The 27,574-nt window shown below is 39.7% G+C and overlaps 1 protein-coding gene across 2 annotated transcripts in view; it reads left to right on the top strand.

Moving 5' to 3' along the window:
- The window catches only part of MAPK8IP1 (mitogen-activated protein kinase 8 interacting protein 1), a 1,153,940-nt gene that overhangs the window by 1,029,842 nt on the left and 96,524 nt on the right, over window positions 1-27,574 (top strand). For both annotated transcript variants that reach the window (XM_044082569.1, XM_044082568.1), the window contains exons 6-7: window positions 18,103-18,178; window positions 21,478-21,650. In XM_044082569.1, the coding sequence (XP_043938504.1) occupies window positions 18,103-18,178; window positions 21,478-21,650 (249 nt within the window). The remainder of the gene's footprint in view (window positions 1-18,102; window positions 18,179-21,477; window positions 21,651-27,574) is intronic.

The following is a 27,574-nucleotide window of genomic DNA, read 5'->3' as shown; positions in this document are numbered from 1 at the left end:
CCATAGGAGGAAAACTCTCCTTCCACATAAGCAACTGGGCCACCATTACAAACAACTGCTGGGTCCTTAACATAGTGTCCCAGGGATAGAGATTTTATTTCCACATTCTGCCAACCCAGAAAGGGTTCCCAGATCTTCCCCCAAACCAGTGGGCAAGGGCCAAAAAGCAAGTTCTTTCCCTGCTCTCTATGAGGGCAATAGAGCATGTTCCTGCTGAACAGATAGGCCAAGGTTTCTACTCCAGACTCTTTCTAGTACCCAGAAAAGAGGGCACATGGTACCCCATCTTTGATCTATCCATTCTAAACACCTTTCTGGTGATACCAAAATTCAAAATGCTCATCCTTCAGCAGCTTCTACCTATGCTTTCCAAGGATGCTTGGTTGGCCACCCTAGACCTAAAAGAGGCCTACCTACACATCCTAATCAGGGAATCATGCAGGAAATATCTATGTTTCAGGGCAGGATCACTGCACTTTCAGTTCTCTGTGCTTCAATTTGGCTTATCCACTGCTCCCAGAGTTTTCACAAAATGTCTGGCTCCCGCCATTGCTTTCTGCAGACAAAGAAACATTCAAATTTACCCATACTCAGATGACTGCCTGATTCAGGCAGACAGTCAGGTAAAGCTACTAAAGCACCTAACCTTTGTAAAGGACCAACTGACCTCCCTGGGGTATACTATCAACGAAAAGAAATCCAAACTAGTACCCACACAAAAAATTGTATTCCTGGGAGCAAGCCTGGACACAGCATCCCAGATGGCATTCCTTACACCAGAAAAACAATCCTACCTGACAGCCTACTTCTCTCAACTAGCCACCAGGACCCAATTATTGGCAAGGAAAATCCTGCAAGCTCTAGGGTTCATGGCATCTTGCATTCTACTCATTCCATATGCCAGACTGCATATGAGAAAACTACAATGGTACCTAAAAAGCCTTTGGTGTCAACACTGTCAAGACCTGGAAATGTTTATAACAATGATACCCTGTCTAAGGAAAGATTTTCTTTGGTGGGCAGCAGCATGCTACCACAGCAAGGGACTTCCCCTTCTCACAACCCCACACCGCCGAGACCCTCACCACAGATACATCAGACTATGCCTGGGGTGCACACCTGGATGGCAGATGCATTCAGGGCCAATGGAGCCCAAATCAAATACATCTGCACATCAACCAAAAAGAGATGTTAGCTGTTCAGCACACCGTGGCAGCTTTCAGACCCCTACTCTTCCCGGGGCCTTTACTGATTAAAACAGACAACACCATGGTGATGCAGTATATCAACAAGCAGAGAGGGACTCACTCTTATCCTCTGTGAAGGCTCGCCATGACCCTTTGGCACACACCCTCAGCCATGCAACTACACCTGTTAGCACAATTCCTGCCTGGCTCTCTAAACTCTCTGGCAGACAACTTGAGCAGAAACCTGCAAGACCCACACAAGTGGCAGCTAGACCAAAGAACTTTCACCCTTGTAACCCAGAAATAGGGCACCCCGAAGATCGACCTCTTTGCTTTGCACTCCAGTCATCAGCTCAGTAAATTCTGCACCAGGGAACATCATAGCAAGGCCTGGAAAGTGGATGCTCTATCCTTCCAGTGGGTAAACCTCTTGGTCTATGCATTTCCCCCTCTACCACTCATTTCAAGGGTACTGCTCAAAATAAGGGAGGAAAAACCAAGGACAATCCTGATTGCCCCAAACTGGCCATGCCAGCACTGGTACCCACTGCTGTGCAGCCTGACACCCCTGCCACCATGGCACCTACCTAAGATCCCTACACTCCTGACCCAGAGGAATGGAGAATTCATGCATCCCCAATTGCAGACCCTCAATCTGGCAGCCTGGCTTATTCCCTGACCTCTCCTCAAGCTGCCAGTCTAACCAGACAAGTTCTAGATGCTATACATGAGGCCAGATGCCCCAGCACTAGAAAGTCTTATGCTGACAAGTGGAAAAAGTTTTGCACCTGGATCCTCATCCTGGATTACCTGGAAGACCTACTACACAGGGGTTTAGCCTTCTCTTCTATTAAAATTCATGTCTGTGCCATCTCTGCTCATTTCAGCACACAGCCACCTCTTTTCTCACATCCTCTCATCAAACAGTTCCTAAGAGGGGCTAACAACTTAAGGCCACCCAGAAGAGCTCCTACCCCAGCTTGGGACCTAAACATTAAGAGCTCACCCTGCCCCCCTTTGAACCTGCAGCTTCATCAGAGTAAAAATTTATCTCTTGGAAGACAGCCTTACTTCTCACCATCACTTCAATTAGAAGAATATCAGAGCTACAAGCACTTATGGCTATAGAGCCCTTCATCATTTTCCATGCTGACAGGGTCTCCCTCAGGACTAACCCATCCTTCATGACAAAAGTGGTGTCCAGTGTGGCTCTGAACCAATCCATTCATTTGCCCACCTTTTTCCCTAACCCACAAAACAAGGGTGAAAGGATTCTGCACTCTCTAGATGTGCACAGACAGCTCAGATTCTACCTAGACAGGACTAAATCTTTTAGAAAAACTGATCAATTGCTAGTCAGCTTCACTGCAGGAGCAGAGAACAAAGCCATAGCCAAACAAACAATTTCCAAATGGATAGCACACTGCATCCATTTCTGCTACAAACAGCATGGGAAACCTCCCCCCAAGGGGGTCAGGACAATTTCCACCAAAGCAAACTCCACCTCTGCAGCTTTCCTCACAGGGATCCCCGCCAGGGACATCCTAGAGGCTGCAACATGGGCATCTATTCATACCTTCACCAAGCATTACCACCTGCCTATCTTCTCCAAATCCAGGGCAGGCTTTGCAACCACAGTCTTGCAGGGCATCCTAGCCAGCCCCCACTATTCCTGACTGTCTCCACCCTTTTCTTCAGCTTTGGGAATAAACCCAAATGTGAAGATTGCAACAGTTAAACACAAAGAACAGTACAGTTGTGTACACTTACCATAAATGTAGATGTCCGAGTGTATTCACTGTTGCAGTCCTGGTTTCCCTCTCCCCATTCCCCTTGTCTTCTCTCTCTCTCTCTCTCTCTCTCTCCTTACAAGGAATTTTTGGTATTTACTTTCTACTGGTGGTGTTCTTCCACCATAACCTAGCTCCCTATTGGGGGCTCCTGACATTTAGGGCAAGAATAACCGATATAATGCCATTGGCTGTTTGATTTTATAAAACTGACAACCTGACGTCAGTCCTGGAGTGACAGCAACTGATGCAGAAATGCTAAGCGTCTGGTATTCGGGCCGACTGAAGGCTAACCTACCAGGGTTAACCCAAATGTGATGACTGCAACAGTGAATACACTCGAACATCTACATTTATGGTAAGTGTTACACAACTGCACTTTCTGACTGAGGCTGGAGAGTCTAGTATGTTGAGGAATATTGAGGTGAATTCAGTTACAACATAATTGAGGGGTAACTGCCTGAGAAAGGACCACTGAGAGATGGTTGTTTAGTGTATTGGGGTCAAAGCTGGTTAGTTTGTCACAAGTTATGAACTTGTGATGTCTACTATAATGACGAGAGGATCTAAGGACTTTGATTGGGTAGTGATCACTGAGCACATCTAGGAGGGTTTCTGGGAAGTGATATTTAAGGGGGTGAGAGACTAGTATCCAGTCAAGAAGAGAGGCATGAGTAGAAGATTTAGTAGTAAAAGTTGGAGTGGACATTGGTTGGGAGAAACCATGCAGATTAATGGAAGTTGGAGTATCTCAGAAAAGGGAGAGCCAGTTAATATTGGCATCTCCCAAGACTATTGTTTCATTAGGTACATGATGAGAGAGCCAGGACAGAATACTTTCAAGTATAGTGACGTTGTCGGCAGCAAGTATGTAGATTGCAGCTATGATTATTATGTTGTGGATATTAATTTTACAGTTGGCGATTAGTATTTCAGCTGGGGGGGTTGGAATAGATAGGGGTGTCACAGAGTGGTGGTCGGAGAACATGATAGCCTCTCCACCTCCTATCCTGTTAGGTATATCGAGTTGTAAGATGTTATATCCAGGAGGAAGAAAGTCTTTGTCAGGGATATGGGGTTTCAGCCAAGTTTCACTGAGAGTATAGATGTTGGGAGAGTGACAGGATGTCCAGGCATGGAATTCACTGGCTTTGTTAACTATGCTTCTGATGTTTGTGGAACACAGAGAGAGGTGTTTTGTAGAGATGGTAGGATGAGCAGGAGTGGAGTGACAGGTTGGAGGGTTGGAAGAGGAAGGGAAGTCTGGCCCAGGATTGGGATGGATGTCACTGGATAGGAGTAGGGTGGAGTGTGTGAGAAGAAATTGTGAGGAGGGGGGGGAGAAGGAGATAGTATTTTGCCTTCCCTTTGGGGAGAAAAGGTGGCTAGGAGGGATATTAATTTAAAAAAGATGGGGAGCACTAGAAGAGATGGGTGAGGCCAAAAGAATATTATATTAATATTTTTATTTTATATTAAATTAATAATTAATATTAATTATTATATTAAATAATAGTTATGAACAAATGAGATTTCTTTTATATATATATATATATATATATATATATATATATATATATATATATATATATACACATACATATATGTGTGTGTGTGTGTGTGTGTGTGTGTGTGTGTATGGATCACCGAACGGCAACATAACCGAAACAGATTCGGCCGGGCATACTTGTGCAAAAGTGCTTTTCACCAAAAGGCACTGTTGCGGAGATTGCACTACAGTGGAGATAAGGGAAAATTCCCTTTTCCCCACTGTAGTGCGACCTTGGAGTAAGAAAATTTAAGTAGGGGGGTTTGGGGAGTGCAGGAGGGCTTGTCCCCTGTAAAAACGTAAAAGTAATGTTTTTTTTTTTTAAAACACACTTTAGCAAAAGCTCTTTTTCGGTGAAAGCGCTTTTGTTAAAGTGTGTTCGGTGATTGTGGATTCGGACTATTGAACTTTCGTTCAATAGTCCTAGATCCATATATATATATATATATATATATATGTATATATATATATATATATATATATGTATATATATATATATATATATATATATATATATATATATATATATATATATATATATATATACATATATATATATATATATATATATATATATATATATATACACATTTTTTTTTTTTTTTTTGGTATGAGCAGTAGTAACACAGAGGAGAGGGAGAAAATGAGGTAAGGAGTGGACAGTGTGTTGAGAGAGTTTTAAATATCTTGTCAGTGAGGTATGGCGCAGGAGCAATACTAGTTCTTGGATAGATGTTCAAATAGTAGTTGTTTAAAACTGGTAGATTCATGTGTGTTTTGGAGGGTGTGAGAGTTCCATAATATCACATCAGGAAATGTGGTAGTGATGGCTAAAATGAATCCCTGCCATGCAGGAGTTTTTATCAAATCACATTCAAAAGTAACCTTTTAGGTAAAGTAACAAAAAATAATGATGATACTTTTAAGGAAAAAACACATATATTCCATGAAATTGGCATGAAATAAAAAGGAAAGTCTGTCTCCATGGAGAAGAGTTTTTTTTTTTTTTTTCATGCAGAAGAGTTTTAAAGTCTGTGCATTCCTTAGATAGCTTGGATTAATATATTGTGCTGACGTAGCCATCAGAGATGGGATAAGAGCAAGGGGTCAATACTGTCTTGTCCATCCTGCAGGTAGTGCTTAGGGCACATCCTGCTGCACTAGCACCATCTAGAACATGAATTCATATTTCCATTTTGTCCCCAAATTTTTATTTTTAACTGTGAGTAGAGATAAGGAGTGCATTGTACTCTGTCCTAGTATAAAAAGTGTGCAAATTCACCACTTACTCTGGGTTTGGAATAGAGAGCTATGCACCATTCCTTGTGGCCTGCTGACAGCAGGAGGAAGGCTTACATAAAATATTCTGTAAACTCTTTTAGATTGAGGATACAGTCTGCCGCTGTTGTCTTCCTCTCCAAGTGTCTTTTGATGCCTGTAGAATGGAGGAATGAATCAGTCTATATAGGATGGCGCTTGACTGACATGAATAGACAAGGAGCAAAAAAAGCCCATAAAAATAAAAAAGTTACGGCCATTTATCAAAATGCATAATAAATGACACTGAATGCATCATGAACACGTGCTTTATTTTGTTGTCAGTTCCTAAACAGCATAGTCATGTTTCAAATTCAGACAAGATAACTGTTAACATTTGGGTGTTCATTAGGAAGCTCAATAAATAGTGTTGTTTCAGCCTCCATGAGATCTTTACTTTGAATGCTTCTAGAAAAATTTTACAACATGACACGTCCATCCTGTAGCTGGGTAATACTTAAGTCAAAGTAAACTTTATTGTCATTCAGAAATAACCTAAGTGCAAAATCTGAACGAAATTCTGTGTCTCCATACTCAGTGTGGAGACATAGACTATTTTCACAGACATTTACGCATATAACACCTAGCTATTACATCACAGACATGCAGGTAGGCAGACTAATACTACACATAATTAGAAACACATTTTAACACTTTTTGCAGTGGACACTTACTTGCATGAGACTTTAGTATTGCACAGGTACTTGGTTAAGACATTGCATTGATCCCTGCACAGAAAAAGACATTTGAGTATTGCACTGTGAACATTAAAGTATTGTGCCATAGACCTTAGAGCATTGCACTATGGTTAATTTACGAATCTGCAACATGTATTGCACTAAAAGAAGTGATATTTTACTGCAATGCTACTACCCTAGATGGTTTAAAGATGTATACAGGCCCCATATGCATCGTAAATTGCATATTCCAATACGTAAGACATCTATGTTGTGTCTTTTCTTGATTTCATGCACAGGAGCATCAGCAGTGTGATGTCCTGAGGGCTTAATTTAACTGTGGCATATCCAGTGGCCTTATTCAGTGGAAAATTCTGATCTTTCTCACCTACTCTGGAGTGCTATCTGACCCGAGAACCATATTTTCCAGCACTTTACAGCAATTTGAATGTCAAAAAACCAAGCACTGAGTTTTTATGCCAAGATGTGGAAGAAGATTGTCAGGACTTCCTTCTGAACAGATGACATTCATGCTGTTGTTGACACAGAAGTGTGGTCCTCTGCTACCAGTACTATCACAAGCTGCCACTGACTAGTATAGGTACCTCTGCCACCAGTACTATCAAAAGCTGCCACTGCCTGGTATAGGTAATTCTGCTACCAGTACTATCACAAGCTGCCACTGCCTGGTATAGGTACCTCTGCTACCAGTACTATCACAAACTGCCATTGCCTGGTGTAGGTACCTCTGCTACCAGTACTATCACAAACTGCCACTGCCTGGTATAGGTACCTCTTCTACCAGTACTATCACAAGCTGCCACTGCCTGTTATGGGTACCTCTGACACCAGTACTATCACAAGCTGCCACTGCCTGGTATGTGCACCTCTGACACCAGTACTATCACAAGCTGCCACTGCCTGGTATAGGTACCTCTGCTACCAGTACTATCACAAGCTGCCACTGCCTGATATGAGTACCTCTGCCACCAATACTATCATAAGCTGCAACTACCTGGTGTGGGTGCTTTGCCTTAGTCTGGCACCTCATGTGTCATGGAGACCTAGTCAGTAAATAAACTATTAATGGCACACCTCTTAGTATCCTGAAGCATGAAGCCCTCACAACATGACAAGCTGCAAACCAAGCAAGAAGCTGCAATCCTGACTTATTTATCAGCTAATGGAACATCTGAAGTAGGAAATCAAAGCTGTAGTCAAGAATGAAATGGAATATATGTGCAGTGCAGTCTGCTGGGTGTCAGTGAACTAAAATGGACTGGAATTGGACACTTTGAATCTGATGAACACAGGGTATACTATGCCAGAAATGAAAGAAAAAGTAGAAATTGTATTGGATTTATAATTAGGAGGAAGCTTGCAAGAGCAGTAATGAAATATAGTGCAGTTGTTCAACACTTAGGTTCATAGGTTCATAGGTTCATACTAGTCTATCTGCCCTAGGGCATTTATAAGCCTAGCCAGAGTGTGTTTAGCTTTCGTCACCCATTTTAAATTAATTTTGCTATGTCCTTTTTCGAGGTTAGTATACTGTGCCTCTGTCTAACAGTGACACAGAAGTGATACCCGGGGTAAACCTACGATCTCCCATCCACTCATCAAGATTCCTCTTGAAGAGAGTCAATGAGGGACTCTGCCTAACCTAGACTGGGATTTTATTCCAGAGTGAAGGGATCCTCTGGGTTATGAATCTGTCCCTCCAGCATGTCCTATTTATTTCAGTGCTGAGGTTCAAGTCTCTCGAGCGCGTAGCTCAATGGGATTTGGATTTTCTGAGGTGCAGCACATCCATTAATTCCGGGTTGGACATGGCTTTATATGTCAGGCACAAATTGCCTCTGAGCAGGCGGTATGCCACTGAGTAGAGCTGGAGTTTCTTTAACCGGGCAGCATATGGCATCTGTTTGAGCCCTTTGATCCTCTTGGTGAGGTACTTTTGGGGTCTTTCCAGTTGCTGCAGGTGTCTGGTAAGGTACATCCCAAAAGGGGCATTGTACTCAATTATGGGCCTGATGAGGGATGAGTAAAGAGGCACGATGACCTCCCCTGATCTAGATGTGAATCCATTCATGATTAGGTGGGCTATATAAAATGTTTTTCTAACCACTTTGGCCACGTGGTTGTCAAATGAGAGATTGCTATCAACTTGGGTCCCCAGGTCCCTAATTACTTCTTCTGTACTTAATGGATTACCACCTATGTTTTTGCCAAAGGGGATGACTATATACTTTTTGGCGTTTAGCTTGAGGCCATGGCTCTGGCACCAGTTGTCTGTTTCTATGAGGCCCTTTTGGAGGATGCTTGTGTCAGCTGGAGAGTCGATTATGGCACCCAGTTTGCAGTCATCTGCAAACTTGGTCAGCCACAGTCCTTCCGTGTTGGTCTGTACCTCCAAGAAATATATACCGAACAAGAGAGGTCCCAGGACTGAGCCTTGTGGGATGCCACTTGTAACTGGTTTGGAGTCTGACATGGCTCCAGCAATTCTAACCATGTGGGTTCTGTCCTTGAGCCATTTTGCAACCCATCTAGTGACATAGGGGTTTATATTCAAGCTGGTGAGCTTATCTATAATGCCCGAGTGGGGTATTGTATCGAAGGCTTTTGCGAGGTCCAGGTAGGCTGTGTGGATCACCTTCCCCTCGTCAATGGCCTTGGTGACTGTTTCAAAGAAATCGACCAGGTTTAAGAGGCAGGATCTGCCCTTAACAAAGCCGAACTGGGTAGGATCCAGTGTCTGTAGGCCCCAATATCTTTATTTATGAGGTCCATGATGATCCTTTCCATAGCTTTGCAGACCAAGCTAGTCAGGCTTATGGGGCTATAGTTTCCAGGATCCGTTGAGGCACCACCTTTGTGGAGAGGGACCACTGTTGCTGTATGCCACTCTTTGGGTACATATCCTGTAGTAAGGCTGAGATTGAACAGTAGTTTTATGTTTGGGTTTAGCTCTTCTTGGAGTTCATGTAGGATGCAGCCCAGGACACCGTCTGGTCCCATTGATGCTGTGTTTTTTGCTTTGGAGAGGGTGGCTCTTACCTAAGCATCTGAGATGTCAGGGGGGCAGCACTCTGCTGGGATAGATATTTGCCCTTTTGTTGGGGGGGGGGTTGCGCTGAACCTGTCAGCTAGGATGTTGGCAATGTCTGTGGGTTCGATGTATTTTTTTGTCATTTTGGACTAATTCTGAGCATATCTGGGAATTCCCACCCAGGTTCCTAACATAACTAAAGAAAGCCTTGTGATTATCCTTAGTGTCCTGTGCAGTTTTTCTCTCGAAGCTGGCCTTAGATGATTTTATGAGTGCCCGTAGTTTTTTGCTAATACTGATCAGAGATGCCTTCCCTTTTTGGGATTTTGCTCTATCACATAGTAGCTTCCTCCTTCTATTGTATAGTTTGTTTATGGCTGGGGTCCACCAGACAGGATGTCTGCCTTTGGAGGATTGGGTCTTGGTTTTATTTGGGATTGCATGATCCATGCATTCCTGAAGGTGTTCATAGAATGCGTTTATAAAGGATTCTGCGATCTGGGCCGTATTTTCCACAGGCTCGGGGGCTTTGAAGGATTTCACCTCGGTTTTGAGAAGTGTGAAATTTGCTTTAGAGAAGTTTTTCACTGTGGTTTTCTGGGCAGGGGGTGGGGTCGGGATGTGAATATTCAGTGAGATTAGTTTATGGTCTGATCTTACCAGTGAGGGATACACTTCTAGTCTGGAGCACAGAGTCCCCATGTTGGTGATGATCAGGTCCAGTATGTTTTCCCCTCTTGTGGGAGTGGTAACAAGTTGTTCCATAGCATTTGAGTTTAAATTCTAGGAACCTTTGGGCTAGGGTGTTGGAGCTAGAGTAATGCTCCCAGTCTATGTTTGGGTAGTTGAAGTTGCCCAGTATAATGGTGTTGAGAGACCTTTGTATTTTCCAGTGTTCTCAGGAAGGCCGAGTGGGGTTCCTGGGTTGGGAGGGTGGTCTGTAGCAGGCTATAAACTGGAATGCAGTTTTACCCACTGTTAGTTGCACATGGATAGTCTCTGATGCTTCGTGCTGTGCCACCAACCTGGAGGTGTGGGTATCTTTGACGAATATTGATACTCCCCCTCCTTTTGTGGTTCGGTCCAAGTTTTGGGGCCGAAAAGCATGGTATGAGGTATAACCTGGTAGTGCTGGGGTGCTCTTGGGAGCCTTGAACCAGGTTTCTGTTACTGCACAGATATCGATGTTCTCCATGCTAAGGAGAGTTTCGAGTGTGGGCATCTTGACGTTTAGACTTCTGGCGTTGAGTAGCATTACTCTTAGTTTCTTATCCCTTGTGATACCTATGGAGGTGGGTTTGTCTTTTGAGCCTTGCCTAAAAAAGGCACTATGGGGGAAGCAAGAGCTTTTGCCAATATCCGAAAGCCCAGGGGTGACAGGTGCAAGCTGTCCCTAGCGAAGCATCGTGGCTTGTCGAGCATGTCATCCCAGGCTGACAGGCATTGGATCCCCTTTGAATGACACCAATACTTAAGCCAATTGTTGGAATTGATCATCTTGTCTTCATATTGTGGCATCATTCTTGGTGAGGGTAAGATGCTACTCAATGTCAGGATCATACCGGCCTGGGCTACATGCTCAGAGAGCTCCTGTATGTCTCTTTTCATGTAGTCCAGGGAGGTACGTCTCAGGTCATTCACACCAGCATGGACAATGACCGAGTCATATTTGTATTTGCCTTGGAGTGACCTGAGTGCTTGTGTTATGTGGCGGATCCTAGCACCCGACAGGCAGCACACCGTGACCTTCTCCTTGTTCAGCCTGGTGAGCGGGACGTCAGTGTGCCTGAAGATAGAGTCACCTGTTACAAGTGTATCAGATTATCTATTCCTTTGTGAGGTGCACTCATTAGTATGACTGTCATTATGATTTGTGCACAGATAACAGAAGCAGAAGAGGACAGAGTTGTTCAGTTCTCTAAGTAAGTACATGCTGAAATTCAGAAAACATGCAAACAAGATGGGTAACTAGAACAGGGAAGTTGGGAACAAAGATGACGTTCAAATGTTTGGGTGATTTGGGCTCAGTAACAGAAATGAAACAAGAGATTGTCAGGTGGAGTTTACAAGATTAACAACTTACTCATTTCATGTGGCTTCTTTCAACAACATAAGTAGCAGCTGTACACACATGTACTTCACAAAATGGGTTGTACAAAAACAAATTGACTATGCCTGTAGACATTAATGATGGAAAAACTTAATAATATCATTAAAAAAAACTTGGTGATGACTTTGGTACAGAACACCAGCTATTAGTATGCAAATTCAAGCTAAAACTGAAAAAGGGTAAACTGGGCAGGTACTTGTTAAAGCATTATCTTGAAAATATGCCACTGTAGTACAAAGACTCAGTGCAAAACTGATTTGCTGTATTAGATACAAATGGCAGCTGAATTATAAGAAGATATAAAAAATCTGATTTTGAAGAAAGAAGAAAAAAAAACAAAACAGACAAAATAGTTGATTTATGAGACCTTGGATATTGCTCAGAAATGTAGAGAAGCTAAAACCAGAGGCAACAGAAAGGCAATTGCAGAATTTAATCAAAATTAATATTGCACTGCAAGATGAGGCAATCAGAAGTGCTGCAATGATGCATGCAAGGGGATAGAATTAAACATAGTAGATGGAGAACAAGATCAGATTTTCTAAATCTGGTAGCTAAACAGAAAGATACAGCACTGAAACTGAAAGTTAAAAGATGAAGAATGTCCCATGATGAATGATGTTGACAAGATTAAGGCAAGGTAGAAGGACTACACCTAGTTGTTGTACCACGAAGATCAAGCAGACCAAAAATCATTTGATTGTGTCCTTGGAATTGTTACTGGAAACCAGTGGTGATGAAAGAAAAAATGAAACAACATTGAAAACTTTACCAAACAGCAAAGCACTAATCCATGATGGCATTCCCACTAAAGTATTACCACACTTGGATGCAACTGTTATGAGACTTTGCCAGGAAATTTGGAAGACAATAATTGTGGCTGGCTGACTGACTGAAAACAATCTGAGTTTCTATAAGTGTTGAAGGAAGGTACTCCAACTGATTATGGAAACTTATTCACAGTCACTCTTATCTCACATTCTAACAACATTTTTCTTAAACGTATTCATTGAAGATTATAACCATAGTTAAACATGTATTGTCAGAAATGCAAGCAGGATTTTGGAAACATCGAAGAATAAAAGGCATGATTCTTGATGTGAGATGAATCCTTGAAAAGACAGAATAATATCAAAATGATACCTCCATATAGTTATTGATTATAAATAAACCCTGACTGCATAAATCTGGAAAATCTTTGGGCTACATTGATGAAAAATGGTATAATAGAAAACCTGATAGTTTTATGCATTATCTTTACATCATTCAGGAAGCAACTGTTCCAACAAAGCAGGAAAAAAGCAGAATTATTTAGAATTACTAAGGGTGCAGGACAAGAATGTATACTTTCCATTATCTGAAATGTAAATGCAGTACAAAACCAATAGAGACGCAGGATTGTATGAAGAATATTGAGGCTTGAAAACTGGACAAAGAATGGCCAAAATACTTTTCTATGTTGATGTACTGCACTACTGGCTAAAAGTGAAGATGATCTGAAATATCTGAAATATATTTTTACTACAATCAAACAACATTGTCTCAAAATAGTTTTTCACCTTGGCATGAGAGAGACAAAGATCCTAGTAGCTGGTAAAAATCAAATGTATTCTTGATGGAGATGAAATAGAAAAAAATGGACAGCTCTGGGCTGCTTGTATCAATAATCAATAATACAATGGAAATCAATCAAGAATCTACTAATGAATTGATTTAGCAGAATGACCATGGTGGGTTTAGTTAAGATCTTAAAGCTCAGAGGTCTGCCTGTGTACAAAGTTTCAACTCATCGAAGTGATGGTATTTTCAGTAACATCATATAAATGCAAAGATTGAACAATGAATAAATGAGAGGAAAAATTGCACTTGTTCTTGGTTTAGCTGCCTGACCAACTACTCCAGGTTAAGGTTATTGACTTCCCCATGGCTCTTCTACTCTCATATCACCTCTAGCCTTCAATCAAGTATTGTCTTGGAATTTGTATCATAATAGCATTTCTCTGTCTGTCATTATCTAAGATTTCTTTCCAATTTGAATTGATGTTGAAGCATAGTAAACGTAGTTGAAGTATGTAGTTTGCTTTTTATCCTTCTACCCGTTAACAACGGAGCTAGTGAGAGACGAGTCCTTCTAATGAAGTTTTCTGTATTCCAAAACTGTGTTGTGGCAAAGATCATTGACGTTGAACTTTCTCTTTTCAATAGTTCTCTCTACATTGTCCATTAGATTGTACATAGTATGGATTGAATATCATACCTGAATTCTAACTCACATGCAAATTTTTTTGAAGCCCTGACCTTTTTTTTGTAGACCATCACTAGGTATGAAAATATTAAACATCCCCTGTTGCAAGAATATACACTTTCAGACTCTAATTATATTTGCATTTGCTGTGCCTGGCAGTTTGATTATTTCATAGTATGTGGAATAATAGCCACACATGTAAGATATAAATCTTCCTTGAAATTAAACATATCTGTGTCTGGGATAGGCTAAGTTTCATGAATTCATGTTCGAGCTTAATCTCATCCATTGTAACACATTTCATTAAAAAATGTTCCCCCCCAAAATTTTCAGGGTATTTATATCCCTCTGTATCCCCATGTAGGCGGCTTCAACCATCCCAACACACTTAAATATAATGATGTTAGGTATGCATTGAATAAAAAGACATTTCACCCTGGGGATCATGTCAGTTGCCCTGCTAGACAGGGGTCCAGGGAAGCAAATATTGTGGAAAGAAATAGCCAGGGAATTGTTATGCTAGGCTTGTATAGAGCTCTAGGGCCGATAGCCTAGTACTAACCTATTAACCTATGAACCTATGTATTGTGGTTTTACTGAGGTGTAAATGCAATGAGCTTTCATGTCCCCAGTATGCTATTCACTTCATCTTTTGGACTGATGTTCGTTATGATCTAAATATATTTATGTTTATTGTTTCAGTATCCGAGTCAACATTGCTAACCATTTCATTAAATCTCTTTCTTTTTTCTTTGCACTGTACTATTTTGAAATGTCATTCATGTGTCCTCTCAGGAAATTGTTTTCTCATTTTTTTGGAACTAATATCTTGTTGGCTTTGTACATTTAGCCCTCGATACAACATAGTTCTGCTATGAAAGAAAAGTAAAAACATTTTTTGTTTTCCTTGCCAGTTATTTCTTATCAGGTCAACTTCTAACTGCAGCTTCTTTCAGAAAATGCATTTGTAGGTGCCAGTGCATCTGTGGAATCCTTTATTTTTTCTTCTGTCACTGTTAACTGTACTACTGCCCATATAATTGTAGCTCTTTCGTCAGTTCTTCATGCTTGTCTAATAAATATGCTCTGTTCAACATATGTGTTGCCTGTTCTACCTTGCATGGTCCATATTTCACTTTTAAAACACACATCCATAAATAGGTAATGTAATTTATAATCTCAAAGGAACCCAGTAAAAATTTCCTCAATATGTCTTGCAAGGCTTTGTGGTCTTTTCTACTTGAATTTCCTGACCCCTGAATTTCTCACATTCATACACTATTTCTATGAATTCCAGTTCTGGCTGGGCATATCTCTTTTGTATATTTCTAAATTCTCCTGGCTCATAACAACTTTTTTATTTCATTGCAGGACCACAGTTCCTGCACTATTATTGGCATATGTCTGTAATACAACTGGCTTATTCAAATCACATCATTCTAATGTTTGTGCTGTGTAACTAGTTTCATGAGTACTTTAGAACTCTTTAATTATTCATAGCTCCAACCTCAGGCAATATATTTCTATACTACATTTCAGAGAGGCACAGCTATCTGAAATATATTAGGAACAAACCATGTAAGATATGATGCCATATAATAGGGTTCAAATTGAGTAAGAATGATTTTTTTGGAGTGTGTAGGAGTGAGAAGAAACTAAATATGTTGAAAAAAAAGGAAGATGAGGTGCTTAGGAAATGGGGAAGTAAAACTGGAAAGGAACAGGGAGAAGGTGATGTTCACAGAATAAAGTTAGGGATGACATGGGGTAGCTAGAACATGAAAGGAACTGGAGAGCCAGTAATTAAGATGACTGAATGAAGAGGTAATTGTTGGTGTAGTTAGAGTTTCTTTTATTATGGAATACGAAAACATGTTATCTTAATCAAATGTGAAGTGCCCCCTCTTTCTTTTATCCCCTTCCTTCTGTACCATTTTCTTATAGTATACGTTAACAAGTCTTGGGAAAAGGGGTCCAAAGCGGCTATGAAATGGAGAAGATCATAAGAATACTTTAATATGCATATTTGCAGGTAGGCTAAGAGATGGAGGAGATTGAAAATAAACACATCCCCATTCAGGTTGTTTATTTACTATTTAAAAGTACTGTTTAAAAGATAAAATGATTTAGCAGAAGTACTAGAATCGCATAAGATCGAAAAACAGAAAACATACTCTATGCCAGCCTTTGCAGAGGTTCAAGCTTCCTGCACCCCACCCTGTGCTACTTATACTTTGAGATCGCACCACACTGGGGAAAGGACCAATATCCCAATCACTACTATACCTCAGTCTCCAACAGTTCAGGTCCCAGCAAAAAGAAACATCGTTTTCTATTTCTTTTTGCCAGTCTGATCCTATGGTATTTGAGTATTTGGCTCAATCGTCTAAGAGTTGAGCATTTGGACTTTTGAACTTGTGAAGTAGAACCATTTATAACTTTTTTTGCCTCTTTTTTGTGTGTCTCTCTGGCATTTTCTGTTGTTCTACTGCAGTTTTATAAACAACCAATTCTATTATTTAACCACCCATAACAGCTGCTAGTTTTTATTTCCAGTCTTTAGAATGTTCCACAGCAGTTTTAACATCATTTCAGGTAATATTTGCTCTTGAATTTCATTACAATTGCATAGTTTAAAGATCCAAATAAAGAGAACCAGACTGTCATTTACCAAAAAAAAAAAAATTATATATATATATATATATATATATATATATATATATATATATATATATATATATATATATATATATATATCTCACATGAATTATCCAGTGCTGAATATTTTACTCTTTTGTCAAAGTTTTGGTATATTTACGTGTCAGCATTTACAGTGTGTATACTCAATACTGTTAGTAAGAAATGTCTAAAACTGCTAAAGTGGAAAACATTTATTGTGTAGAAACAAGTTCCTCTTATAACTTTTCATTCCTGAATGGAAAAGGCATTCTTCTTCTTTCGGCTTTTCCCGGTTAGGGGTCGCCACAGCGGATCACCTGTCCGCTCATGATTGGCAGTGGAGTTTTTATGGTGTCGAGTTGCCAGCCCGGCACCCAACCTTCCACAGAAGGCACACACATGCACACACTCACACCTAGGGCCAATTTAGAGTGCCCAATCCACCTACAGCAAAGGCAGACATACAGAAACCTGTAGTGTGGTGAACTGTGACATGAATTTATACCACCCTGTGTATAGAAAACATCATTACCTCCTGATAATGTCCCAGACATGTTCAATTATAACAGACAATATAACAGCATTAAGTGCATTCCTATATATGAGTGTTTACAAGGTGACAGATATTCTTACTGTGTGTTCACTGACTACAACATACACAACAGTTTGTGTGTAAAGGGGGCTGCCCCATGTATCCTCAGATAAGAGGGGACCTTGACATTTCCCCTCAAAACTAATATAAGTAACTCCAACTGTAACACTAAGAATGTCAAGGAATTTAGGGTAAGAGGTCTTTAATATGGAAAGTGTTATTATATCGCACTTCACTTTGATGGCCTATTCTTCATTATTAATGTGTTGGTTTTCCTTGAACAGGTATATTACTTGCTGGATGGTATAATTATATAGGTCAGATGAATTTTCTATAGGTTAGTGTTTATGTTTTAACACAAAATCAAACAATTCTGCTATATTAATGATTTATGTCAATTATTGTTCACCGATGGTGTCTCCTGTGGATTAGTTTATTATTTGCTAGTTACTCTAATTACAGACATTACAAGAATATTCTATATGTTTGTGTTTATGTTTTAATAGAAAAAGCCTGCAAATGGGCTGCATTAGTGATCAATAGCAAATATTATTGATCAGTTGTGTGCAATTTAGATTTTGAAGAAAACTTTCTCCCATATCAGTTGAAAATGACTTAGCATTACAATCTGGAAACTGTCAAACCACTTCACTGGTTTTTGCAGTAGCCATCTACAGTGTGAGAAAAACTTTCTGTGCTATGTCAAGGTGTGCACCATGTGCAAAAACAAGGAAATGTACAAGCCACAGTGGAGGAGCGAGTCATTTATTAATATCTACTATGGAGTTGATTGAAAAATGAGATGTCATCTTATTGTTTTCTGCATTATGTTCTAGTCAGCTCTTAGAGACCTGTTTACTGGTTGCACCATTTCAATTTCTCTATTTTTTTCTTTTCCCCACAGGTGCCGAGTCCTTTGGCCTGTTTTCCTGTATGATCAATGGAGAGGAGCGAGAGCAGACACACAGGGCTGTGTTTAGGTAAGAATTCACCTGGCGAAGTGCCCTGCTGCTGATGGTTTGACACTAGGAGTGCTGTGCTGTCTGATAGCCTGAGAAGCCCAATAGTACCATAATGAAGTATAAATAAAGTGTTTGAGATAAAGCAGACACATTCCTAGTCCCTGCTGACATGCCTCACTTCCTGCTTAGAACTATGCTGTCAGTTTTACTAAGGCCTGAGCAAACTCCTGTGATCATGGTCAGAAGTCAGGATATACATTATTCTAATTTTCACTACTGTAGATACAATGGAATCCAAGCTCCAAAGGAGGTGGTAAAGCTATCACTTGATCCCTTCAAATCATCCGTGGTATGATTCCAGTTATTCTCATTAGGGGTAATATATAATCATCGACTGTGGGATGAGTAAGGCCATTCTATAACCAAATGGGATCAGTTATTTTGAGCATAAAAAGAGAAACTGACAAGGTTGAAAATGGGCCGCAAGTGCAGCTAGCCTAGTACTTACCTATGAACTTCTAAGCCTATATCACATTCTTTATCACATACACCTATTTACTGTCATATATGCACCACACACATTTGTACACATTGACACACACACACACACACACACGCACACACACACACACACACACACACACACACACACACGGTTATGTGCAGTTGTGAGTAGAAGCATTTTTACACAGATAAAAATACATTACTCTGAAACAGCTGTGTACAAAGATACATATTTGAGTAGAAACAGTAAAAATATGAAGCTGACAATTAAAGGTATGGTGCTTACAAAGCAAAAGTATTTAAGCATTCAAAAGAAGGTACTAGACTAAGTAACCATCCAATAAATCCACTGGCAAAAATACCAGCACTGCAAAGCTCTAGATGTTTAATGCAGAACTGTCCAAGCACAAATGTGTTTTATGTTTTCTTACATATAGCCTTAGAGCTTCAATAGTTTTATTTAATATATATTCATTAAAAATTTAAGGAGTGATGAATTCATGTGTTTCAGTATGGAGTGGTTTCTTCTTGTAAAGTGAAAGTGCTCAGATCAAAAATATCTGAACAATACCCATCAAAAAGGGTACTTTGTATCTCAATTTACTAACATAGTGAGATCGGCAAGTATGACTTTTTGGTACAAAAAAATAAATATTTGCTTTGTTGCAAGTAATGGGGACTTGGGAAATGATTATAAAAGAAGCAGGGTATTAGGGGGCAGCCTGCAAATGAGAACAGACAGAATAAGCAGGTAGGGTTTAAAGGGAGAGGGTCCTGAACTGCAGTGTAGGCTACTTTTGGGTGTAAAGAAAGACAGTACCAACTAGTAGGTCTATATTACGTGATCAAAGACACTTTTCTTCAAATGTGTAATATTCAAACCCAAAACATTGAAAACACTAAACCGTGAATGGCCACGTCCGCAAATTTTTTCCTAGGGAAAAAATTCACGAGGCTGCAAACAAAACACAAACTTCACAATCCTAATCAAGTGGGAGACTTCGCCACCCACACCCCCCAATGTGGAGGGTTGTGTCCCCCACCCCCCCTAACTAAATATACCAACTCTGAGATTGCTCAATGTTGGGGAAAAGGGCAAACCGTGAGAACGGCCAACTGAATTTTTTTCCCTAGGAAAAAAATTTGCAGACATGGCATTTGAGGTTTAGTGTTTCCGATGTTTTCAGTTCGAATATTACCCGTTCGAAGAAAAGTGTCTTCGATTGCATAATAGGGAACCCAACTAGTGAGTAGCAAAGAAAATCAAATACCTTCAAAGACAAATGAAAGAAAGGAACATCAGGACAGACTTCTTCTTCTTTCGGCTTTTCCCGGTTAGGGGTCGCCACAGCAGATCACTTATTTCCATTATTTCCTGTGCTCTGCATCTTGCTCTGTCACACCAACCACCTGCATGTCCTCTCTCACCACATCCATGAACCTTAACTTAGGCCTTCCTCTTTTCCTCTTACCTGGCAGCTTCATCCTTAGCATCCTTTTCCCAATATACCCAGCATCCCTCCTCAGCACGTCCAAACCAATGCAATCTCACCTCTCTGGCTTTGTCTCCAAACTGTCCAGCCTGGGATGATCCTCTAATATACTTATTCCTAATCCTGTCTACCCTCGTCACACCCAGTGCAAATCTTAACATCTTTAACTCTGCCACATCCAGCTCTGACTCCTGCCTTTTTGTCAATGCCACTGTCTCCAACCCCTATAACATAGCTGGTCTCACCACCCTTTTGTAGATCAGGACAGACTACAGGAAAATAATGAAAAATAAAAGGGGCTGTTGAGGTCTGGCTTCGTTCGTCATGTAGTAAGTGGAACAAATGCAAGACTGGCAGAAAAACACTGCAGTTTTAATTCTATGTGACAATAAGAAATAATAAGGATTCTTAAGAACAAAAGGAGACATGTTATCATTAGAGTGGTCACACAAAAGAATCAGAAAGAAATGAAAAGGAACAATTCAATTGCAAAGGGCAAAAACTGAATACCAAGTTGAAAAAAATACAGTGATTATTGATTAATAGAAAGGACAAAAAAATGGAAAATAAAGGCATTAACCTTAGTCAGTACAGCAGGCAACAGAAATAAAAGAGGCATTTATGTAGCAAATGACTTGTGAAGATGAACAATTATAAGTATGGAAAATTCAGAACAGAGATGCTAGCTTGACGGATATATTTTACTTTGAGTATTCTATTTTCTTGTACTTCATGAGTTCGTAAAACATTCTTCTCTCTAACATAAATAGAATTGCAGTAAATTAGTTTCCAACAACAGCTTATGCAACTGACAAAGGTGTGAAATCAAGAACATTTTCTGATTTCATAATGAAGAATGCAAGGCATCAGGAAACATATCATTACAATGAAAAATAACTTACTTTATAATATAATGAGGTTTATCCATTTCCAGACAATATTGTTGCAGTGTTCTAACCAATCACCCTCATGCCTGCATGACAAAACAAATATCTTCCTATGATATGTATAGTTTTCTCTTGTACTGCATATGAGGAAGCAGATGTTTTTTCTCTGTACAACTTTGACTTGAGTGCATCTATGCTGTTTTTCCTGATGTTAATCCATAGCAAGGAATATTCTTACAAAGAAAAGTGAAATAGGAATAGTTAGTAGGAAGCATGAAATTTAACAAATTGGAAGACTGACAGGAAGGCTATCTTGGTAGCTTAAATATCAGAAGGCCGTATTTAATTTTTTCTAATTTTTTTTCTCCTTACTGTAAGTGGGTATTGACCGACTTTTGTTTGATCTGTTTCTTCTTGCCTGGACATTACCTAGGTTCATCCCCCGTCATGATGATGAGTTAGAGCTGGAAGTGGACGATCCCTTGCTGGTCGACGTTCAGGCTGAAGACTACTGGTATGAAGCATACAACATGCGGACCGGAGATCGAGGCATCTTCCCTGCATACTATGCCATTGAGGTCACCAAGGAATCAGAACAATTGTCAGGTAACTCATTTTCTTTCAACTGAATACACAGCTTTCAAACCAAGTCTTTCTATGGGCAGAATGAGTGTATTACTATGATCGCTTAAACCTGAAGAATGACATAGTTAGGCGATAGGAATCAACTTGCAGAACCTTAGATACTTTTCTTTTTCAGATTCCACACTATATCTGAATGCGTCAAACATTTGCATTTATGAACATGTTTTTGAGCTTTCAACTCAAAACCATTAGTGTTAGTTCTAAAGCTGAATGACAGAATCATGTTAACCCCTAGTACAGGAGAAAGTGTGCTGCACTGGCCAGTTTTCTATTTGTTGTTTTGTGTGTTTGTTTATGTAATGGTAAGATTGGGCCAGAATAACCCTTTTTTTCTACTATGACCCATAACATATTAAGCAGAAGTGCCAAGTATGATACCACCATTAACATGCTAGTTCAACTGTATGGTGAGATATCATAACAGTAGTAAAAATAACTCGATAAAACATGTGACAGAATTAACAAAGAGGTTACTGTAAAACTTGCAAATCAGTTAATTACAGCCAATGATGGCATGTTCTTCAATTACAATAGGCTAGCTGAAATTACCCAGTATAGTATGGCGCACTACTACTGATTACTTTATGCTAAAACAGCTGGAGGATGATTCTGCCAAACAGTAAGAATTCCGGCTTTACCTAAAGTTGTTGCATTTTGTAGCATATCTGATAGTTACAGCAAGTGCATTCTCTCAGATGCCCAGGCTAAAAGGTGCTTGGTGCAGCATTCTATGAAGCCCAGTGGCCATACATTGTCAGAGGATACCAATATGAAGTAGAATAATACCATGTGTGTGGTTTCTTTTTATTAAATGGTTCCCGTGTGTGACAGTGTTTCAGCAGCACTATCTTGTAATAGAAAAGGCATGAGTAGATTATTGTTCTTTTTTCAAAAGGGAGCAGACTTACCTTGAATTAGGTAATGATGTGATATTCTATTCTTGGGAGACTTTAAAGTGACTTTAAAGTGAATCAATAGGTTTTGTTCACTGCTACTTGAAGCTTGTGGCAGTTGTTTGTTGATGCCCATTGTAATGGCAGGCCATGTGTCAAGATGGCAAAAGTATCCCTTTCAAAGTGTGCTTTCAGCCTTAACAGTTAGTAATGGGGAGTCCCTGTGACTGGTTCCAATCATTTCATTGCCACTCTCAAGTATTTTGTCTACTGGAGTAGAGTGTGGTTCTATCCATACCAGGTGATATTTAAACAGTTCATCTGTTTGGTTTATATGTTTAGTTAGATCATATTGAGGTGTGACCTGTATGTGTACTGCGGACAGGAATGCATGTGTATAAGCCATGTTGTGTTGTTGCACACTTTCCAAATGTGCCATTTTCAGAATTGCACCCAACCACCTAAAAGGCTGGTAGTGGTGTTCTGCAGTCTGCTGTGCACAGAGAGAGTCATGTGCAGCTGGGCTTATGAGTTTTCTAAGTGCAAACCTGTATTGTGCTTAGTCACCATCTTCCCATTCACGCAGGCTGTGCTGAGATGCCCTGACCGTTGTTATGTCCCAGTGTACAACTTTGTCAGTACTGAGAAAAGTTCTGGCAGTCATCCCCCACAAACACACACAAACACACACACACACACACACACACACACACACACACACACACACACACACACACACACACACTTCAGTATATGAATAATCAGATATGTGATAGTGTCCCGTTCTCATACCCGTAACCCGTTGTCCTAAATTTCCCCTAATTTGAGGTTGATGTTTGGCATAATGGTAAAGTGTTTACCTCACAGACACAAGGTACAAGGTCTGATTCTCATCTCTGAAGGAAACAGGCTAGGCCTAAAAATGGCCCACAAGGGCAGCTGGCCTAGTAACTACCTATAAATCCATAAATCCTATTGATCCAAATAGAGTTATGCATTTATTTAATTTCATTTAATTAAAAAAAAAAGTTAATCCTTCAAATACTTAGGCTAATTTCCAAGACTGACCTAGGAAGAAAATCTCCACAGTGTGAACCTATGGACAGTTTTCGAATGGCAGGTCATTCTAACCAGCATGTTGTTTGCAGGAAGATGATATACTCCATCTGAATAATATATGGAAGCAAAAATGGAGCTCCTGCCTCTGGGGCTTAAAAGAGGCTCCTTTACCAGTACGCCACAATGGTATCTTACTTATGAATATAAGTCTACGAATAATAGACTAATGTATCCCCTGCCTAATTACTTCAGTGTCCTTGCATTATTAAGATTCATTTTATAAGGGTCAAGAGTCACACCCTTTTTTAATTACCACAGTCACACTATGTAATGGAATTATATGTTTCTTTTAGTAGGGAAATGTTAATCACTATTAACTTTATAACATACAGACATACAGATTTTTGAAACTGGAAATATATATGCTCATGCAAAGCCAACTGCCAGCAATGGCTGTCTCTGTAGTATTGCACTGTTTGATAGTATGTCTTAGCAGATGTGGGTTGGCATATTGTTAGGCGTGCGAGGATTCACTGGACTGTCAACTCCCGTCATGTAGCTGTGTTCTACTGGCACAGAATATTGTATGTGAATGGAGTGGTTACTGGTTCTCAGAGCCCTTAGGATTACAATACACATGGTTTAAACTTCAAGAGTGAACAAGTAAAAAGCATGTTACTGCTAGATGAAGAAACACCAGCTCTGAAGTCCTGCAGCCTATAATGAATTCATGCCATACAAAACAAGTATATCTGTTATTTGTGAACAGTTGTTTGATTTTTCTGGAAAATCCTATATAACATTTATTGTCACTTGCTTTACTATAGCCTCAGGACCCAGTTCCACCTTTGGTAATAAGAAGACATTGCCTTAGGGGTTCTGTGGTCTGCAAATATTCTGTTCATCTTTGTTACTTGATAAAGCTCCCTTATACAGTTGCTTTTTTAGCCTCTTCCCTGTTTATCCAAGACCAGTTAAGAGCATCTAATTAGCCATAGTGCTTGTTTCCAGATTGTGAAATGACTACTGAGATCCTTAACAGTTTCTTTAAGCTTTGCTAACGTCTTAGATTTCCAAAAGTTTGGGATAATCCTCTCTTAATTCACTATTGCTATCAAGGTGTAATTATGTCTTCTACCATTTTATTATTCTAATTTTCTAAACGTTTTTATTAAACTGCAGTCTAACTCATGATTTATTTGAGTTTCTTCTGTTTTAGCATCTTCTGTACTCAAACCATATCTTCATGAAATGGCACGGCCAGTGTGAAATAATCTGACAGTGTATTTTGCCAAAAGAGAAGTGTTGAGCTCCCAGTGAGACTGTTTGCACTTTTTTGAGGGGTATCCTCAATTTTAATTATACTAATGTAAGGCAGAGCAAATAAGCAGTATCGTTCGCAACATTCATCTTATACTGCATTCATGTAATCAGTAGTTGATCAAACATGAATATACAACCATTTCTATAATCAACAGATCATGACATAAGGGCCAGTGAGTTTACATAGATGGTCAGTATGATACAGAAAAGTTATTTTGTGCATACAACACAGAAAACTGTTTAACTGTTGAAAACTTCATTTTATTAAGGTTATGAAAGTACCAGTTTTTACATATTAGTGAAAATAAATTCCTAATAGTAAATATTCACAAGCATTTGAGTCTTTGATTTTATAGCCTAGTGTAAACACATACATTTATTAATAGATTTTTATGTATTTATTGCACTTAATCTTGCAAATATTTAGATGCAGCTCATGACACATTAGTAATATTGTGGGAGATTTTTTGCATCGTCTTTTGTTACCACGATTATGAATGAACAGTACAGTAGAATAATAGATGAAATTAGTATATTTAGTAAGGCATAATAATAAAGTTTAAAGTGTTAATGAACACAACGATTATCAATCTGTAATGTCAACATCTGTATAAGATTTATTACATGTCAATGTGTGGTGGTAAAAAAATCTGTGATTCTTCAGTTTCCAGCAGCTTTTTAAAATCAACCTTAGTGCTTTTCCCCAAATGTTAGGTTACCTATAACTTCTCTACTGGTATCTGTTTCTTTTTCCGGTGTCAGCAGTGTGTGTGTGTGTGTGTGTGTGTGTCTTTCGGCTTTTCCCGGTTAGGGGTCGCCACAGCGGAACTCCGGTCCGCTAATGATTGGCAGTAGAGTTTTACATGCTGGCTTGCCGGGCCTAACGCACAACCTTCAACGAAGGAACGCCCATTCACGCATGTCGTCACACAGTAGACGCTTTAACTGAGAATCGAACGGGCAACGTCTAACTGTGAGGCGACAACGCTACCGCAGCACCACCACCGCAGTTTCCGGTGTCAGCAGTGTAAATACCTGAATGTGCAGATCCCATAATGTCCCTGGAAAAGTGGTAGCCAGGAGCCTGGGACACTATCCATATCCCTGGAGATAAACTTGTCCTACAGTCTCCTGGCTTAGTCAACCCAAAACTAGACTGAGTGCTGACAAACATTTCTATATGCTATCCACTGGGAAACATGCCAGCTTTCAGCTTTATACATTGCAGAAATCACCTTAGCTCTAATTTCCACCTGGTATTAGATACTTTGTAACACAGCTGAGAACTTCTGCTAGGCATGATGGGCGGGAGACTATTATTATGTGACAGGCTGGAAGCTACTACTAGTGTCTGTAGACAATTATCAGCCCTCTGAGTTCATTTTGTGAAAACAAATCCTGCATATACTCTGGGGTTCCACTAAACTGATAGCACCTTAAAAACTGGCATATTTAACTCTTGAACAGTTTTTCCTGGTAGTATAATTGCTCTGCATGGAACTTAGTGGATTGTCTTTATTCTGATGAATCCACCTGGGTGTTCCCTTCCCAAAGTAAAGTTATCCAATAATAATAATAAAAAAAATCATCAGAACCATTCTTTGATCTTTACATAAAATGCAACAGTCTGGTATTATATAGAAGGCACCTGATACAACTAAAATGAATTACTAATGATATACAGACAGCAGCTTTTATGCTTAAAGTAAGACAAAGAGCACAACCAGCAAACATTTATGGCCTGCTTTCTAAACTCTTATGATAATTTAACTTGTCCCTGCTCATTTTTTGCTCAGTTTTGCCTTTCTTTAATCATAAAATGGTACTGATGTGCTGATAGTAGTTAAGAATAAATTATTTTAAGAGCTGACATCTGCAAGGCTCTGGTGAGCATAACATGATGGTACTAGTGGCATTTTTTGGGAACTAAAATGGTTGCCAGGCAGAGTAATCTACTGAAAGCACTATACTGTCTGCCTTGGCATGTCTGTAAAAGTTTTTTTTTCCTGTGGCTTTTCTACATGGTGCTCCTTGGTCAAAATCATTCATATATCTTTTGCTTTTTGGATCAATGTGAGTCCTCCTTGCCAATATTTTTCATAATTTGTGGCACTGACATTGCTACAATGAAAATACTCATAATGAATAGGAAATGGGAAGACACTACACTGCTGTGTCAATCAAACAGCTGGCTGCCAAGATTATCATTGTCAAAAGCCCCAATTATTCTTCAAACATCTTACCAATACAAATGTAACAATGCACATTTGATGCTTTTTGAACCTGATGGAATTCAAATGATGCTAATATCCTGACAGAATGGTTATACTCCCTAAGAACATGTTGTGAAGCAGGACCTTCTGGGTTAATGAAATGTGATAATTTTTTAAATATTCATAAACTGTGAAGACACTTTTAGAGTGAGCTGCCACACTCCCAGTGGAACGTGTATTATAAACATGTGAAAGCAGAAAAAGAAAAGTTTAATTTCCCCTACCTGTGCCCCTCCCTTTAGCTGACCATCCACCACAGGCCTTTCTGAAGGCCTCTGTGGTTTTACAGTCCACTACCTGCTCTTGTGACCTCCATTTATTCACAGTGCTTTCCATG

The sequence above is a fragment of the Protopterus annectens genome, chromosome 9.part0, assembly GCF_019279795.1.
Source record: "Protopterus annectens isolate FY-2018-M chromosome 9.part0, PAN1.0, whole genome shotgun sequence".
Taxonomy (NCBI): domain Eukaryota; kingdom Metazoa; phylum Chordata; order Ceratodontiformes; family Protopteridae; genus Protopterus; species Protopterus annectens.
This window is presented reverse-complemented; position numbering and strand designations above follow the sequence as displayed.